This window comes from Pleurodeles waltl, chromosome 10, assembly GCF_031143425.1.
Source record: "Pleurodeles waltl isolate 20211129_DDA chromosome 10, aPleWal1.hap1.20221129, whole genome shotgun sequence".
NCBI classification, from domain to species: Eukaryota; Metazoa; Chordata; class Amphibia; order Caudata; family Salamandridae; genus Pleurodeles; species Pleurodeles waltl.
In genome coordinates, this window is record NC_090449.1 from 1065695048 (window position 1) to 1065710405 (window position 15358).

Consider the following 15358-nt stretch of genomic DNA (forward strand, 5'->3'; position numbering starts at 1 on the left):
ATGACGGCGGCTTGTGTCCAATCCTAGACCTCAGAGTTCTGAACTGGTTCCTCAAGCAGAAAAAGTTCAAAATGTTGTCCCTAGATCAGGTTCGTCTTGAAATTGAAGCGAAAGAATGAGTGATATCGATTGACTTGCAGGATGCCTTCTTCCATATTCCCACCCTGTAATCACACAGGAAGTATCTTCGGTCCACAGTGGGATCCCAACATTATCAGTTTGCGGTCCATCTGTTTGTTCTCACTCCTGCCCCTCGAGTCTTTATGGAGGGGATGGCAGTGGTAGCAGCTCATCTCAGAAGATTAGGAATTGCAGTATTTACGTACCTGGATGATTGGAGAATTGACCTTGATGAGCCAGAGATGGTGTCTCACCACTTGCTGATAACAACCCAGTTGTTGTTCGACCTGATCTTTTCAATCAACAAGACAAAATCTCACCTAGAGCCGCTCAGCGCGTCCTGTTCATAGGTGCAGTACTGGACTTCACATCAAACTGAGCCTTCCATCCTTCTCAGAGGGTTCAAGACATTCAAGCTGTGATTCAGATGTTTCAAATTGAAGTGACCATTCCAGTCCTTAAGCCCCTATGCCTGCTAGGTCTGCTAGCCTCCTGCATTGTTAGTCACTCAGGCATGCTAGCATAAGAGGACCCTCAATTTGTGCCTCTGAAAAAAGTGGTTACAGCACAACAGAGATCTGCATGCATCCATCACAATCTCCTGGGACACTGCAGTGCATTTACATTGGTGGATGATGGGAAGTAACCATCTTCAAGGGAAGTTGTTTCAACCTCCTCCTCTGGTGACAACAGTGATTACGGATGCTTCCACCTTAGGATGGGGAGCTCATCTGGAAAAACTGGAGATCAGGGGTCTTTGATCTCCAGAACAACAGATTTTACAGATCAATCTGTTGGAATTATGGCCAATCCTTCTAGCACCCAAAGCCTTTCTCCCTTCTCTTCGCAATCAGTCTGTCCAGAATTAAACAGACAATACAACGGCAATATGGTATATCAACAAACAAGGAGGAGTAGGGTTATCTCTTCTCTGTAAAGAAGCTCTATGGCTATGGTCCTGGGCTCAGGACCACCAGACGTGGGTAGTAGCAAATAATGTAGCTGGAGTGCTCAGTGTTCAGGCAGGTAATCTCAGCTAGCGTCATCAAGCTGCTCAACAGTGGCGTTTCCATTCAGAGGTTGTATTGAATATTTTTTGACTGTGGGGGACTCCACAAATAGACCTCGTTTCCACTAAGGAGAAGACTCATTGCCCAACATTCTGTACTCTCTAATATCCACTGCAGGGAGCATTAGGAGATGCATTTAATTTGAGCTGGATTTCTCAACTTCTCTACACATCCCCTTCCATCCCCATGATTCTTCAGGTGCTGAAGAAGATTCACCTTAACCGAGGCTAAGTAATATTGATTGCACCAGCCTGGCCAAGAAGAGTGTGGTATGCAGACCTCACCCACCTCTCCCTGTGCCCTCTGCTCTGTCTCCCTCTCTCAGTTGCAGGTGCAGGTTCTACACCCCCACCTCCAGAGCCTGCACCTTCATGCCAGGAGATTGAACTGGGCAATCTGAGTTCTTTTTCTCTTAATCCTGAAGTGGTGGATGTTAAGTTCCTAAAAACACTTCACCAAAGCCATTTATGCTAACAGATGGACAGAACTTTCCAAATGGTGTGAGGACCATGCCTTTGATCCTCTTCACACTTGCCTATCTGATATTCTTTCTTTTGCTTTCACTGGCCCGACAATGTTGTACAGTTGGTACATTTAAAGCCCTTTAACCTTTTATATGATTACCAGATCAATCATCCCTGATCAAGTCTCCTATTGGTATGAGATTCATTAAAGGACTTACAAACAAGTTCCCTCCCAGTCCATTTATAATACCTAAATTGGACCGTGACTTAATCCTTGCATTTATGTCCTCACATTTTGAACTTCTTCACAGCCACCCCCTATGTTTGCTCACTTTCAATACCATCATCATAGTGGCAGTCACTTTGGGCAGAAAAGTTAGCAAACTCAAAGCCCTAAGTGTAAAACCTCTATTCATCTCCTTTTTCCTTGACAAGTTGGTGTTAATAACCAGAGCTGCTTTCTTACCAAAGATGGTCCCTCTATTCCACTTAGGCCAATCTCTGACTCGCTCCATGGTTTATCTTCCTCCACACCCTACCAAAGAGGAGAAAAGACTTAATCGCCTCAACCTCAAGAGAGCTGTCAGTTTCTACATAGATAGAACTCAAGAGATCAGGCCGGAGGATTTTTATAGGTTACAGTGGAAAAATGAAGGGCAGGCAATCCACAAGCGAGCTATCTCCAGTGGATTATGCTTTGCATTAAGACTGCGATGCCATGGCCCACAAAGAACCTCAAGAAGGTATCCATGCTCATTCTACTAGAGGAAGGTGATCTACGTCCGCTGTTTCTAGAGGGGTACCAGTAACCAATATCTGTAAAGCAGTGACTTGGTCTTCCCAGGCACTAACATTATTGTCTGGATTCTGAAGTGAAAAGGGATGGATACTTCGCACGTTCTGTTCTGCAGGATGTTTTGGTATAAACAGACATGCACCCACCTCCGGTCGGGGGATTGCTTGGGGAATCTATTCAAAAGGTCAGGAATCTGCAAGTAGATTGATCCATCAGAAGAGCAAGATACTTACCTTCTGTAAAATGTCTTTTCTGGTGGATACAGTTTCTAACTGCAGTTTCCTGACAGAGCAACCCTCGTCCCCATTGCATGTTTGAAAATAGCAAGATAATGCTGTTCATCTATTAATCTTTGTACATTTGTGTGAATTTAATGAAAACTGTACTCGTACGTTTGTTAGTTTAATTCTTTCATCTCAAAGGCACATAAAAAAGATAGAAACTGACATCACGCCAACAGGGGCACTTTATGACTCGAGTGATGTCAGTCATGCAGGAGCCTGCATCCCATAACTGTGTGAGAGCTATTGAAAGGTTTCTGGTCCAAGATGCCCCATGGAGATATTCGAAAGGTGAGGAATGTGCAGGTACATAGTATATCTACAAGAAAGGGCATTACCAGAGGTAAGTAACTTGTTTTCTGCCTGTTGTTGCCACTCTACACCAGCCTACATTCATCTGCTTACTTCCACCTGACCATGCTTTCTGCTGACTCAACAAGCCCTGATTGGGCTGCTGCCAAGATTGTAATTAGATACTTGTTCTGTAAATTAATCTACTGACGGAACTCTTTTAGGTGCCCCCTGTACGCAGTGTGGTCGCCGGGTTGACTGCCACAACCTTCTTGGTGGTTCGCTGGACACATTTCAGTCTCTGGACAGGGCCCTGTATGTCTTTACACATTAGCTATCCACTACTGGTCAAGTCTTTGCTTCCACTCATAAGTGGGGGGCTCCAGACATAACTTCACAATATCCCCACATTCCCTACCCTGGCATACGAGTAGGTCCATGATCAACCCTTGGGGTACTCTCCTCCGCCTCCCTCTCCCATCTTGCAGGGTACAGATCATCGGTCCCACTCCTGTGTAAGTGTTTAGTATAGTTAATTATGAACCAAGGAAGCATCGCCTAGAGGTGGTGTTAGAAGAATGAGATTGTTGATTGTATACAAGGCTCCCAGTTTTCCATTTTTACTGATTTGTACAGACAAACGGAGGCAGAAAATATGTGTGTCCTGTCTGTAGATATTTTCAAAAGCAGGAAATACTAAAAACTGTGCTTCCTGTGAGTGACTCTCCATGCTGACCTTCGTGACCTCCAGGCCGACAGCTCAGCAGATAGACAGCATAGGAGGCTAAAAACAGGATCGTGCTAATATACACTTGTATATGATGCTAATATTTACAGGCAGGTGTAGTATTTTGATATATTTGGTTGCTTAATGTGTTCAAACGGGGCAGACATCAAAGTATGACTTCCTGTGTATCTGTTAAATTAATGTGGAAATGTACCTTTTTACGACTCCGTTTATTCATAAAACACAAAATAAATATGGTTAAATACCAAAAAGGTAAAAAAATGCATACAAATACATACAGATGGAAGTGTAAAAAAATTCCATAAAAACCAGGATGCCTAACTCTGTTTGTGTAAGGGCACAGAAGACATAGGCAATTTGGATGTCAGGTGCAAAGGCTTTTCCAAGACATCTCACACCAAAGTTGACTTTGCACATTAACCTAGATCAGCACAAGATTCTTGGACGGTATCTGAACTGACTGACCTTGCATGTTCCCTGAGTTGGGGCTGTAGCTGCAGTGCCCTTGAAGGTGGAGGGCAGGGTTAGTGTGGCTGACCTGTGGTTTGGAGGGACCCACTTTGACAGCCTCAGTGATTCTAGCCGCCTACAGATGTTCCCCGCGGCTCCTGTGAACTGGTGTTTAGTGACCTCACACCTCCATGTAGGATCCAGTCCCAGAAAAGGCTGGTTATCCCTCCTGGGTCAGACTGCAGTTTGGGAATCCCATCGAGGGACCAGAACTTACACTGAAAATTCAGGCTTCCTGGTTGAGAATCAAGTGGGGGGGGGGAGGCGTGATGAGCCACAGGTGTGGGGAAGATGTCGTTTATGAACTTCTCCAGAGCATCAACCAGTTGCATTAGGCTTCTCTGCTGTTCATTGCTTTTCATTGGTGCCAGACTGGGATATCTTGGTTATTCAGTCTCTTGCTTTGCATTAATTCACATTTCTTTTCCTTTAAGATGGATGGTCTGGACCCTAAACATCTATCTCAAGAGCTCCAGACAACATTACCAGTGTGTGTCCCTGGACCCCCGGGTCCTGAAGGCCCCCCAGGTGCCCAGGTTTGTTGTCTTTTCTTAAAATTGAAACCACTCCACGTCCTAATATGAAGGTTGGGTGCCCGCTGGGTCATAGTTAAACATTGGACACATTATCAAAGCCCAAGTGGGTCAAATTAAAGTAACTTATATTTACCATTAAACAGAAGAAAAACTGGAGCAGCACACGCTGGACATCATTCACAGTAGGGATATCCTGTGTAGGCAGAACCATTCATAGCCCTCTACATGAACCCACGCTGGAGAATTCTATCAAAATATGTGTCTGCCCAGTGAGAGGCCCCTAGATGAGGCGCTGAGTAGAGATGCTGTAAAGATAGTTCACTAGTCTCTCTTTAAAAGTACCCCATCAAGGCCCCATTTACCCAAGTGGGGTCTAAAAAAGTTAAATAATGGAATTAATGTACAGTCTGAAAATTTGATCAAGTATTCCTCTCAAGCTAAATCATTTTAATAACTCTGCAGCTTTAGAAGTTATAAGCAGACTTAATAAAAACAACAAATGATCCTCATAGATTTCTGAGTCATCGTGTCACAGACAGTATCTTTAACAACCTGAGGTACCACAGGAGGGTAGAACTGAAGTTTGGGTATGATCTCTGGCTGCACTTGAGGAACAAGAGACATTCAAGCTGTGAGTGACAGCCTGCTCTGCTGCAGAAGATACAGGAGTCATTCTGCCCAACCCTGCAGACCTGCAGCACTGTGGAGTTACGGCGCTTACTGACCCAAGCAGTGTGAGCCTCTGACAATTACCTGGGTACTTCGCTACCTTGTTTGGGTCTTCCTTGGTCTCCATGACTTAGCCTTTAATACTCCAGATTTTGCCACATTTTAGAACAGACGTAGCTCGGGTTATGCGTTTTTCACGCTCAGGCCATAACCACAAGACATTGAGGCCCGTATTTATACTTTTTTTAGCGTGCATTAGCGTCATTTTTTTACGCAAAATCGGCGCAAACCTACAAAATACAATGGACCATATTTATACTTTTTTAGCGCCGCATCTGTGTAATTTTTTGACGCAAAAGCAGCGCAAACTTCCAAAATACTATTGTATTTTGTAAGTTTGTGCCAATTTTGTGTAAACAAACGACGCAAATGCGACGCTTAAAAAAGTATAAATATGGGCCAATGGTACTTTGTGAGTTTGCGCCGATTTTGCGTAAAAAAATGACGCAAATGTGGCACTAAAGAAGTATAAATACGGGCCTGAATTTGAAGAACGCAGATACATCACCCCAGGCGTTCACAAACATGCTTTGAAAAATAATTTTGTTTTTTTCTATTTTTCTCATGCAGGGTCCACAGGGATTTCCAGGTGTGATGGGACCAAAAGGAGAGAAGGTAATTCTGGTTTATTCCTACACTCCTGGATAGCTGGTGGTTCGATTCCTCGCTGCATGGATTTCCGCTCGGGAACTTGTTTAAATTACTGATATTTTCTCCTCTGATGCGCTTTAAATAAAGTGCTGTTGCTTGGTAATGCTTGGCAGGAGCCCCTGTGCAAGTCACTTTTTGGAGCCTATGACTGCAGATTTCTAGTGAGTGATTATGTTGGCACCTGGGTTTTGCTTCTTCTCCAGACATCCAGTTTAACATGCTGCCTGAAGCACAGTAGCACTTAAGTCCAGACTAGAAAGTACTATATAAATGATACCTACAGAATAACTACTCTTTCGACAATAGATAAACACTTTATGCCTTGCAAGTGGTGTGAAAAGTGCTACATCAATGCTGTACATTCATGGAGGGGATGTTAGGCCATCTTCAGTCCTGTGCTTCCATGGTGAAGTTAGACGATGATGCTAACCTATGGCTGACGCTCTACTGAACGTGTCAGGTATTAATTGTTTTTAGAGGCAGCGATGCTAGGCCGCGGTCTGCCCTTAATAAAGACATAGGGGGTGATTCTGACCCCGGCGGTCTTAGACCGCCGGGGCCAGGGTCGGCGGGAGCACCGCCGACAGGCCGGCGGTGCCCCGCAGGGCATTCTGACCGCGGCGGTAAAGCCGCGGTCAGACCGGCAACACTGGCGGGCTCCCGCCAGTGTACCGCTGCCCTGTTGAATCCTCCAAGGCGGCGCAGCTAGCTGCGCCGCCGAGGGGATTCCGACCCCCCCTACCGCCATCCAGTTCCCAGCGGTCCGCCCGCCGGGAACCGGATGGCGGTAGGGGGGGTCGCGGGGCCACTGGCATGGGCACTGCAGGGGCCCCCGTAAGAGGGCCCCTACAAGTATTTCACTGTCTGCTTGGCAGACAGTGAAATACGCGACGGGTGCAAATGCACCCGTCGCACCTTCCCACTCCGCCGGCTCGATTACGAGCCGGCATCCTCGTGGGAAGGTCGTTTTCCCCTGGGCTGGCGGGCGGCCTTTTGGCGGCCGCCCGCCAGCCCAGGGGAAAACTTGAAATACCCGCCGCGGTCTTTTGACTGCGGCGCGGTATTTTGGAGGGCGGAATTCTGGCGGGCGGCCTCCGCCGCCCGCCAGAATCAGAATCACCCCCATAATGTCTTGGCATCCAAGTCTTGTACATCTATGGCACAGGCGTAACAGAATAAGATCAGGCTGAGGCATTTGCACACCAATAAATACACAGGTACATATTACACACCTATCACTGACTTAGCCAAGCCCACCTCCCGCTGTACTATGACTGGAGCACTTATTCCAGTCTTACGACCATTACCCCCTGTACAGCTAGCTCTCTCATTATCACTCGTTATGTTACGGTATATCTGGTAGAGACTTCTAGCCGCAGATTACTTACCTTAGAATATCCCCAGGTGTCACACTGCATGCCGGTAGGTGGCATCGTTCGGCTCCCTGTCGGCATCATCGGAATTGCCCGCGCCGGAAATGATGTGCGTGTTACCTATATAGGCACCTCCTTGGCAGGCTGATGTTGGTTCTTTTCTTCCCATGCCAGATGACCCCTCCTCTTGACTGCTCTTTTTCGACTTTTTGTCTTTTCATGTCCTGGTGTGTGGATGTCACCAAAGAAACCAGCTGGTTTCAACCCATGTGAGGCCTGTCATAGGCAAATGTCTGTGACAGACCCTCACTTGGTATGTTTGTGGTGCCTGGAGCTGGAACACGATTCCAAGCAGTGCGAGGACTGGTGCAACATGCAGCCCAAGACACTGACGGAGCAATCCCTCAAGCTCTTCTGCGCCCGACAGCGATGCTCGAGGTCCTTTTCTCATGAGCGGTCCTGGGACTGTTTCTGGAGAGCATCTCGATGCTCACTGTCGCATTCAAAGTCATCGTGGAAGTCCCTCAAACACAAGACGTTGAAGAAGTCCAAACGCTCTTCGACTTCACTGCGTCCATTAAAGTAATCCAAAGAGATGAGGGAGCGTCTGCAGTCCAGGCCCCGCGACCATCAGCAGCTCATCCTTCTGCACAGAGACCATGCTAAGAACCCCAACAGCCACTCCATGATTCATCCTACACAACCTGTCACCCTTCTGAAACCTATCACACTCCAAAGTGTGTATAGACATCCACTACGAATAGCACCAAACCAGCACGTTCGAACATCATCACCTTACACCCAGTGGTGCAGCACACTATTTATTCATGCCTACTTGCCTCTGCATATTTTATGAGGGCAATGCTCCAGGGCCACATTCTCGGCAGGAATGCAGTATATAAATGCAACAACAGTGGCAATGTTATTCCCTCTAGTGCTGGTAAATGGAATCAGTGGACCCCTGACTGTTAATATTTGGTCATAGTGTACCTTTTAATGATGTTAGGTCATGTTCTGCTCAGTTGAGTAGTTGTAGGGTTTTGTTATCTTTTGTGACCTCTGTGCTTCAGTGATGTCTGTCGACTCTGCATCCTTTTGTGGTCAATCGATAGCCATCCAATTGGACTATTCAGATAAAAGGATGCTGAACCCTCACCCACCCTGTGTTGTTTAACACTGCCAATTTGCAACCAGAATGAGGTCATTGTGCTGAGCGAAGAGGCACTTATCTGATTCCCTACTTTTTGCTCCTTATCTTTTCCATGTGACTAGGGTATCTTGAGGTAGTGTGGCCATTCCATCTTATATAAAAACCCGAGTAGCGGGGGCTCGTATTGGGTAGATGAACCCACTCGTGATGGAATATTCCCAGATGAGTGGAGAGCGAGCCCTTTGATGAACCATGCAGTTCTCCAATGGGTGAGGATTCATCATCCTTTTAACTGGATTGTCTAGTAGGACGGCTATCTTTTGATCCTGTTCGGATCAGTAGGAGGTCTTATAGTAACAGAAACTGATCCAAACTGGGACAGGGGTGTTCCCAAGTTGTCTTTATCCCTAGAGTTATTTTGGTTTGATACATCTCCTGCTCTGAACAGTGCTCATTGTTTATTGTTTATCCGCTGGTGGATGTATTGATCGTAGTCCGCGGTCTAGTGGTGAAGGTGTAAGTTAATGTCTTTGTTAGTAGCAAGTCGTGGTATGTTCTTATTTGTAGTTGATGTCTTTCTCTGCTGATTAGTAGAGATGGTGGTTCCACTGTATGCCAGGCATTAGGAAAATATGTGTTTTTAGGTTAGTGCCAGGTCATCAACTTTTTACTAAGTGTGGTGTTATGCTGCGGTTCTATATGATAGTGGTATATTTTGTTATAATTGGTTCTCTGTGTTATTTGCTTGTTGTTTGTCCTCCTGTGGTGTGAAGTTATCATGTGATCATGGCCTTTTTGCTAGCAGTATTGGACCATGCAGTAATGCCCCTTGAGCTATATTTTGCTAGGTGGTAAAGTAGTTGACTCTATACTTTTCCTTTGCATGTTGGTGTTTGTTTTTCATGTGTGTGGTCACAATGGACTTTCTGATAGCCGTAATTTTAAGTAAGAGTATTTTCTCCAGTATGGAATCTTTAAGTGATTCACATTTAATCATCCCTGTTGTCAAGCTGGGAGTCCCATGGTAAAGATAGTGAGCACCGAGCAGTACAATATTCATCATACACAGAATAGCTTTAGCAGTCACAACAACAGCCTATTCAGATCATTATAAAAGCTCAGAAACTCAGGCAATCAGATGAAAGCACAGCATTCAGCTCTCCTCACACAGGCCACCAGAGTTCAGATTTCTACTCTACATGTGTGAAGGGATTCCCCTCAACTTCTGATCAATCTGTCAGATAAGTGTCCAGTTCTGGAATTCTTCAAGCATTTGCAATTGATTTAACTATCCATTAAGCTTAAAAACACCAGGCTGTGTATGAAACAGTAACTGTTTATACTGCACTGAACAGCTAAGCACCAGAGTACTGCACCCTGAGTAAGACTCCTCTACAGTATCTAGCCACTTGCCCACCTCTAAGGGTTGGCTGTTCAACAACCCAATACCAGGGAAAAATAGCATAAATAGAGAGGCCATGATTACTGTCATTTAAATCATAAAACATTGGTCTTGAATTATGGAGTCTATTGAAGATAGTCTTCAAAAGTTGTTGTATACAAAATGTTTCTCATTCTTCAATTTGTTTCCTATAAAACCAGACAACGCGTTTTGTTCTCGCGGGAGCTTCCGCAGGACTGCAACAGCTGTGGTCATGTCTGGCACCTCTTGCTATAGGAATTGGTTAATTTGCTGTTTTAGTGCAGGGCTGTTCTCAAAAATAGTAGTGTTGTATAATGGCCCACCCAGAGCTAATAAACTTTAATCATGTTCTTCTGAATTTTTGTAGTGAAATATTACAGTTTACCCTCAGCCCTCCTTCAGATCAAATTTATGAAAAATTTTCCTTTCTTCAAAATCCTTTACTGGCTTATGTTCAAATCCTCTCCTCCCCTCTTTGAATTCACTATATCCATTGCAGACTGCCTTTTTCCAGCACCACAGAACCCAAGACTCTGTTGTGTCTCTAGCTTCTTTGCTGACTCACATCATTGGATCACCTCTCATTATTCTACCCAATCTCTGCCCATCCTGAGACAGGCTTTTGACTGGTCTAGCCCATGCCTTGCAGGACAGGGCTCTCCGCGTCATGGCGCGCCTCTCATCACAGCTGACCCAGCCACCTTTCGGTTTCCCCCACAGATGTTGTTTTTTCTTGGGTCTTTTCCCTCTCTCCAGCACTTTTCTGTGTAACATTATTTCTGACTCTGGATTTGTATAGTATTTTATGATGATGACACTCAGATCTTTTCCCAGTTCCTCAAATTGTCCCCTTTCTTCAGTCGAACCCCTCTGGCCTGTTCAAGATAGTTCATCACTCGTGGTGCTCAGGCAGTGGTGACTAAAGCCCCAACATTTTTAATATTCTACTGCCATGCAATAGATTTTTACAGCCTTCCAGTTCACCCCAGAGAATCTGAAGACTTTCCCCTCTTTCTCCCTCATCCAGAAAACTTGTGGTCCTTTTCAACAACAGCATACGGTATCTTTAAACACCTCCAGGACAACAGATGTCGCATTACAGCAACTCTACATCAGGAAAAAATCCAAACTCCTCTCCCTTACTAGACAGCCAAGTACCTTCTGAATGCACCAGTCATGAGCCCATGAAATATTGTAACACCTGCTGGTAGGCCATCCTCAATATGCCTTTGCATCCCTCAATGAAAGTACCAGTTTTGCCACTAGCATACTAGACAGCCTATCCTATCATTCACCCACAACTGCCCACTGACCTGGGACTAGTTAGCTCTTTGCCAAATACAAGCTGATTATCATGGTCTTTAAGGTCATCCACAGTGCACCCCCTTCCTGTCTGTCACAACGTCTTACACACCGCCCTCTGCTTGCAGTCCACACACAGCAAACCTCAGCCTCCCCCAGGGTAAGGAGATCACTGTGTGCTTCATCAAGGTTCAGCTTCCTTCAAGCTAAGATGCTCACTCGGTTGCAGTACTCTGCCCAGTCACATCAGAGCTACTGCTGCATTTACAGAATTTTAGAGAGCTCTACAGGCACACCTGCTAGAGGTGTAGAGTTCTAGACCACCTTAGTCGCCATATAAACCGCCAACACCGTAAGGTGAAACGTATCAAAAATATACAGAATTTGCAGTTCATCTTTAACAGTGCACCCATCATCACTGCTTTATCTGCACTTAATTACCACCTCTGCATAACATATTTGATGAGAATTATTGGTGTCAAGGGTAACCTTGTTAGGTCATGGCCATTCTCAAGTTTGTGCTTTAACATAGAGGGTTCCTGGTTGGTTTGCATTAAGATAAAGCCAGTGCTGATTGGCTGATCTCTTAACCGAGAGGTTGGCACGGTATGGGTTTTCAAGTGTGGGTCCAGTAAAGACCATCAGGGAATGAACAGAAGACTGTATCATGACTGCAATGCCTCCATCTCTGATCTTTATGTGCCTAGTGGTGTTCTTTTTAGTGCCAGTAGTAACTTCATCAGCTGTGCTAAAACCACAATGTCCTCTTTTCACAGGGTGAGATCGGCAGGCCAGGCCGAAAGGTAAGACCTTACCTTCATGTTTCTAATTTAAACACAAAGCTGTTTCCTCACTGTGGTAACACAACCAACGTTATACCTGACCAGAGCAGCACTGGCAGAATGAAGGGTGTGTCTGAGGAGCTATTGACGACAGCATGCTCAGCCAATATCCCTGGGGCTTGTGTTGGGTGAAAGGAAGAGTGAGTCTGATGTTCAAATTCCATACACCATGTTCAACAGCTTGTCTTTCATTGTGGGCTGGGGATCTGAGACTTGGAACTATATGGAGGGAACTCATGTGCAAGAAATGGGAAGTGGAAGGAGAACAACAGGGGTAAGGAAAGGAGTATGGGCAATGAAAACATGGTGATTTGATAAGAGTAAATTCAAGGAAAACAGAGATCATAGATGATCACTAGGGTTGAATGCAGGGAAAGGGTTAAGAATCTCTGGAAAAGACATACATAGGGTGTCATTTCCATGAGGAGATGAGGGACAGAAAAACATCCAGATGAATTAGTGGAAATGCAGAAGAACTCTAAGAATACAAGGGGCAAAGGAGGAGGACCAAGGCCATTGTGGCATTGTGCAGGCAAACCCAAGGAGCGCATGGGGCATAGAGTGCAACTTTAAGGAAACACCTCTGAAGGGGGATTTACAAGATTACATGGATAGACCGGAAATTCAAGGGGACTGTGGGACCATCAAGGTAGGATTAAACACCAAGGGGACATGGTGTGGAGTCCTAAGAGAATATGAGGCTAGTGTAAGAACCTTGCAGACCAAAGGGCATTGTAAACAATCATTAGAGAACATGAAGATAGGAAAAGAACCATAGTAGATCGAGAGGCATAGAAAAAAGAGGGCATGGAGATAGGATTAGAACACTGGGAGACAACAGGAATTTGTGGGGAGAATCCTAGAAAAACATGAGGAGGGGATAAGAATCCTGGGAAACTAAGGGCATGGAGAAGAATCCTAGATAACCATGATTATAGACTAGGAACAATAGAATACCAAGGGACGTGGAGAAGAACCCCAAAAAAACACAAAGGTAGAAAAAGAACTAGAGGTTCAATTAGAAGCATGCAATAGAAGCATAAGAGGACAGGACGATACAGTAAGATCCCAAGGATACAAGGAGCATGGAGGAAAAACTATGCAAATAAGGATAATGGCTTATAGAGACCAAGGGGCATGGAGAGGAAGTCTGGGAAAACAGCAAGAGTCGTAGGAGAACATGTAGGTAGGGTAAGGACCACAAGACCTGTGACAAGAACAAAGGAAGATAATGTTGAGTGGGGGAGTCAAAGAGAGATGGAAAATGCTAGGAGACTGGTAGTCATGAGGGAAGGATCCAAGGGGAACACAGGGAGTATGGCCTTGACTAGAAGAACACTTGACGGAGTAGCAGAGAATACCAAGAAAAGCAGAATGAAAACTAAGATGGTGATGGAATGTGAGCATGAAGATGCAAAGGAGGGCGTGAAAGGTGAACAGACGCTGTGATCACCGAATTGGATGAGTCTTGCTCTTTCACGTGAATCTCTTGGCCATATTGTCATTTTGTTGTCTTTCAAGGGCAGATCAGGTCCCCCAGGTGTGCCGGGAAATCCTGGACCAATCGGTTGGCAGGGACCAGAAGGACCTCAGGTAAAGCTGACCATATTCACCATCATGTCCATTTTGATTAATGGGAGAGGGGTGGGAAGCCTGCAAAGGGATGAAATGCAGGAACTGCTTCAACGAAGCCTGCATGCACATTGGGGACCTCAGCGGGCGTATTCTGCGTTCTTATTTTTATGCTTCATACAGTACGATAAACCTGGGGGTTCTCTGCTTTATCGTGCTCCTGTTGTATCCTTTTTCATCATTTTGGGCCATATGTACAAAGCATTTTTCTTGTCGCAAACGAAGAAAAAAACATTTTGCGATGCACAGACCCAATTTTGTGATTCGGTAACCTACCAAATCGCAAAAAGGGTTTGCGAGTCGCAATTAGGAAGGGGAGTTCCCTTCCTAATTGCGAGTCGCAGATGTAGGATTGTTCTGTGACTGTGAATGCGGTCACAAAACAATCGCAATTAGGACCATTTTCAAGCTGGTGCTAACCCATTCGCAAATGGGAAGGGGTCCCATGGCACCCCTTCCCCTTTGTGAATGGATGTGAAAATATTTTTTCAGAGCAGGCAGGGGTCCCAGGGACCACTGCCTGCTCAGAAAAAATAAAAATAAAACTTTTTTTTTATTTTTGATAAATTAAGCCCATTTTCCTTCAAGGAAAACGGCCTGTATTAAAAAAAAAAAACACTGTTTTATTTAAAAGCAGTCACAGACATGCCACCATCCCTGTGAGGGCGGCCATTCCCAATGGGGTCGCAAATTGCAACCTGACTCATGAATATTTATGAGGTAGGTCATTTGAGACCCCATTGGGAATCACAAACCGTGTCACTGACACGGTTGTACATCAGGTTGTGCGATTCACAAATTGCGAGTCGCAAAACCTGATATTTGTACATCTGAAGCTATGCTGAGTCTGTGTTGCTTGTAATTTACTTTGACAAGTTATTTGTAAGGCAAAAAGCTTTGATTGTGAGGTACCAATATCACGTGGGAGAGTAACTTGTGTTTGGCGGGTGGCGGTGGTTGACACGTTGAGGGAGATTAGAGTATTTACATGGTTGCTCCCGACTTTTCAATGGATGGTTACAGGCTTTCTTGAGATGCTAGCTCTCCTGGAATGTTGGTCATTCCTAGGTCGGGTAACATCGTCCACATGGATGCTGGAGTTTCCTTCAGATTATGCAGTTTTTCCCCATGGGTAAGAAGTCATTTCTGATAGGTGGCAGATTTTCCTGGATTGGTGGCATTTTTTTAAATGGTTGGTGGGAGCTTTCCCAGAGATGTGTTTGCTGATTGATTTTCCAGCCATTGCGGAGTAATTTATGGGATGATTGCTGTTTTTCCAGGGATGAGAGGGTACTTTTGAAGATGGAGGCAGTCTGTGCATGTATTTATTGGCAGATTTGACCCATATAATGCCAGAGTTTGTTCAGTCCGTTGGATCGCCCTACATGTTTGGGCAAAGTGGAGAAGTGTGGCTCAATGGTTAGAGCAGCAGACCCTGAT

At 45.2% G+C, this 15358-nt stretch overlaps 1 protein-coding gene across 1 annotated transcript in view; it reads left to right on the top strand.

The window, feature by feature from the left end:
• Positions 1-15358, top strand: part of COLQ (collagen like tail subunit of asymmetric acetylcholinesterase) — a 323105-nt gene that overhangs the window by 134945 nt on the left and 172802 nt on the right. The window contains exons 3-6 of the mRNA XM_069212095.1: positions 4715-4816; positions 6116-6160; positions 12221-12247; positions 13808-13879. Of these exons, the coding sequence (XP_069068196.1) occupies positions 4715-4816; positions 6116-6160; positions 12221-12247; positions 13808-13879 (246 nt within the window). The remainder of the gene's footprint in view (positions 1-4714; positions 4817-6115; positions 6161-12220; positions 12248-13807; positions 13880-15358) is intronic.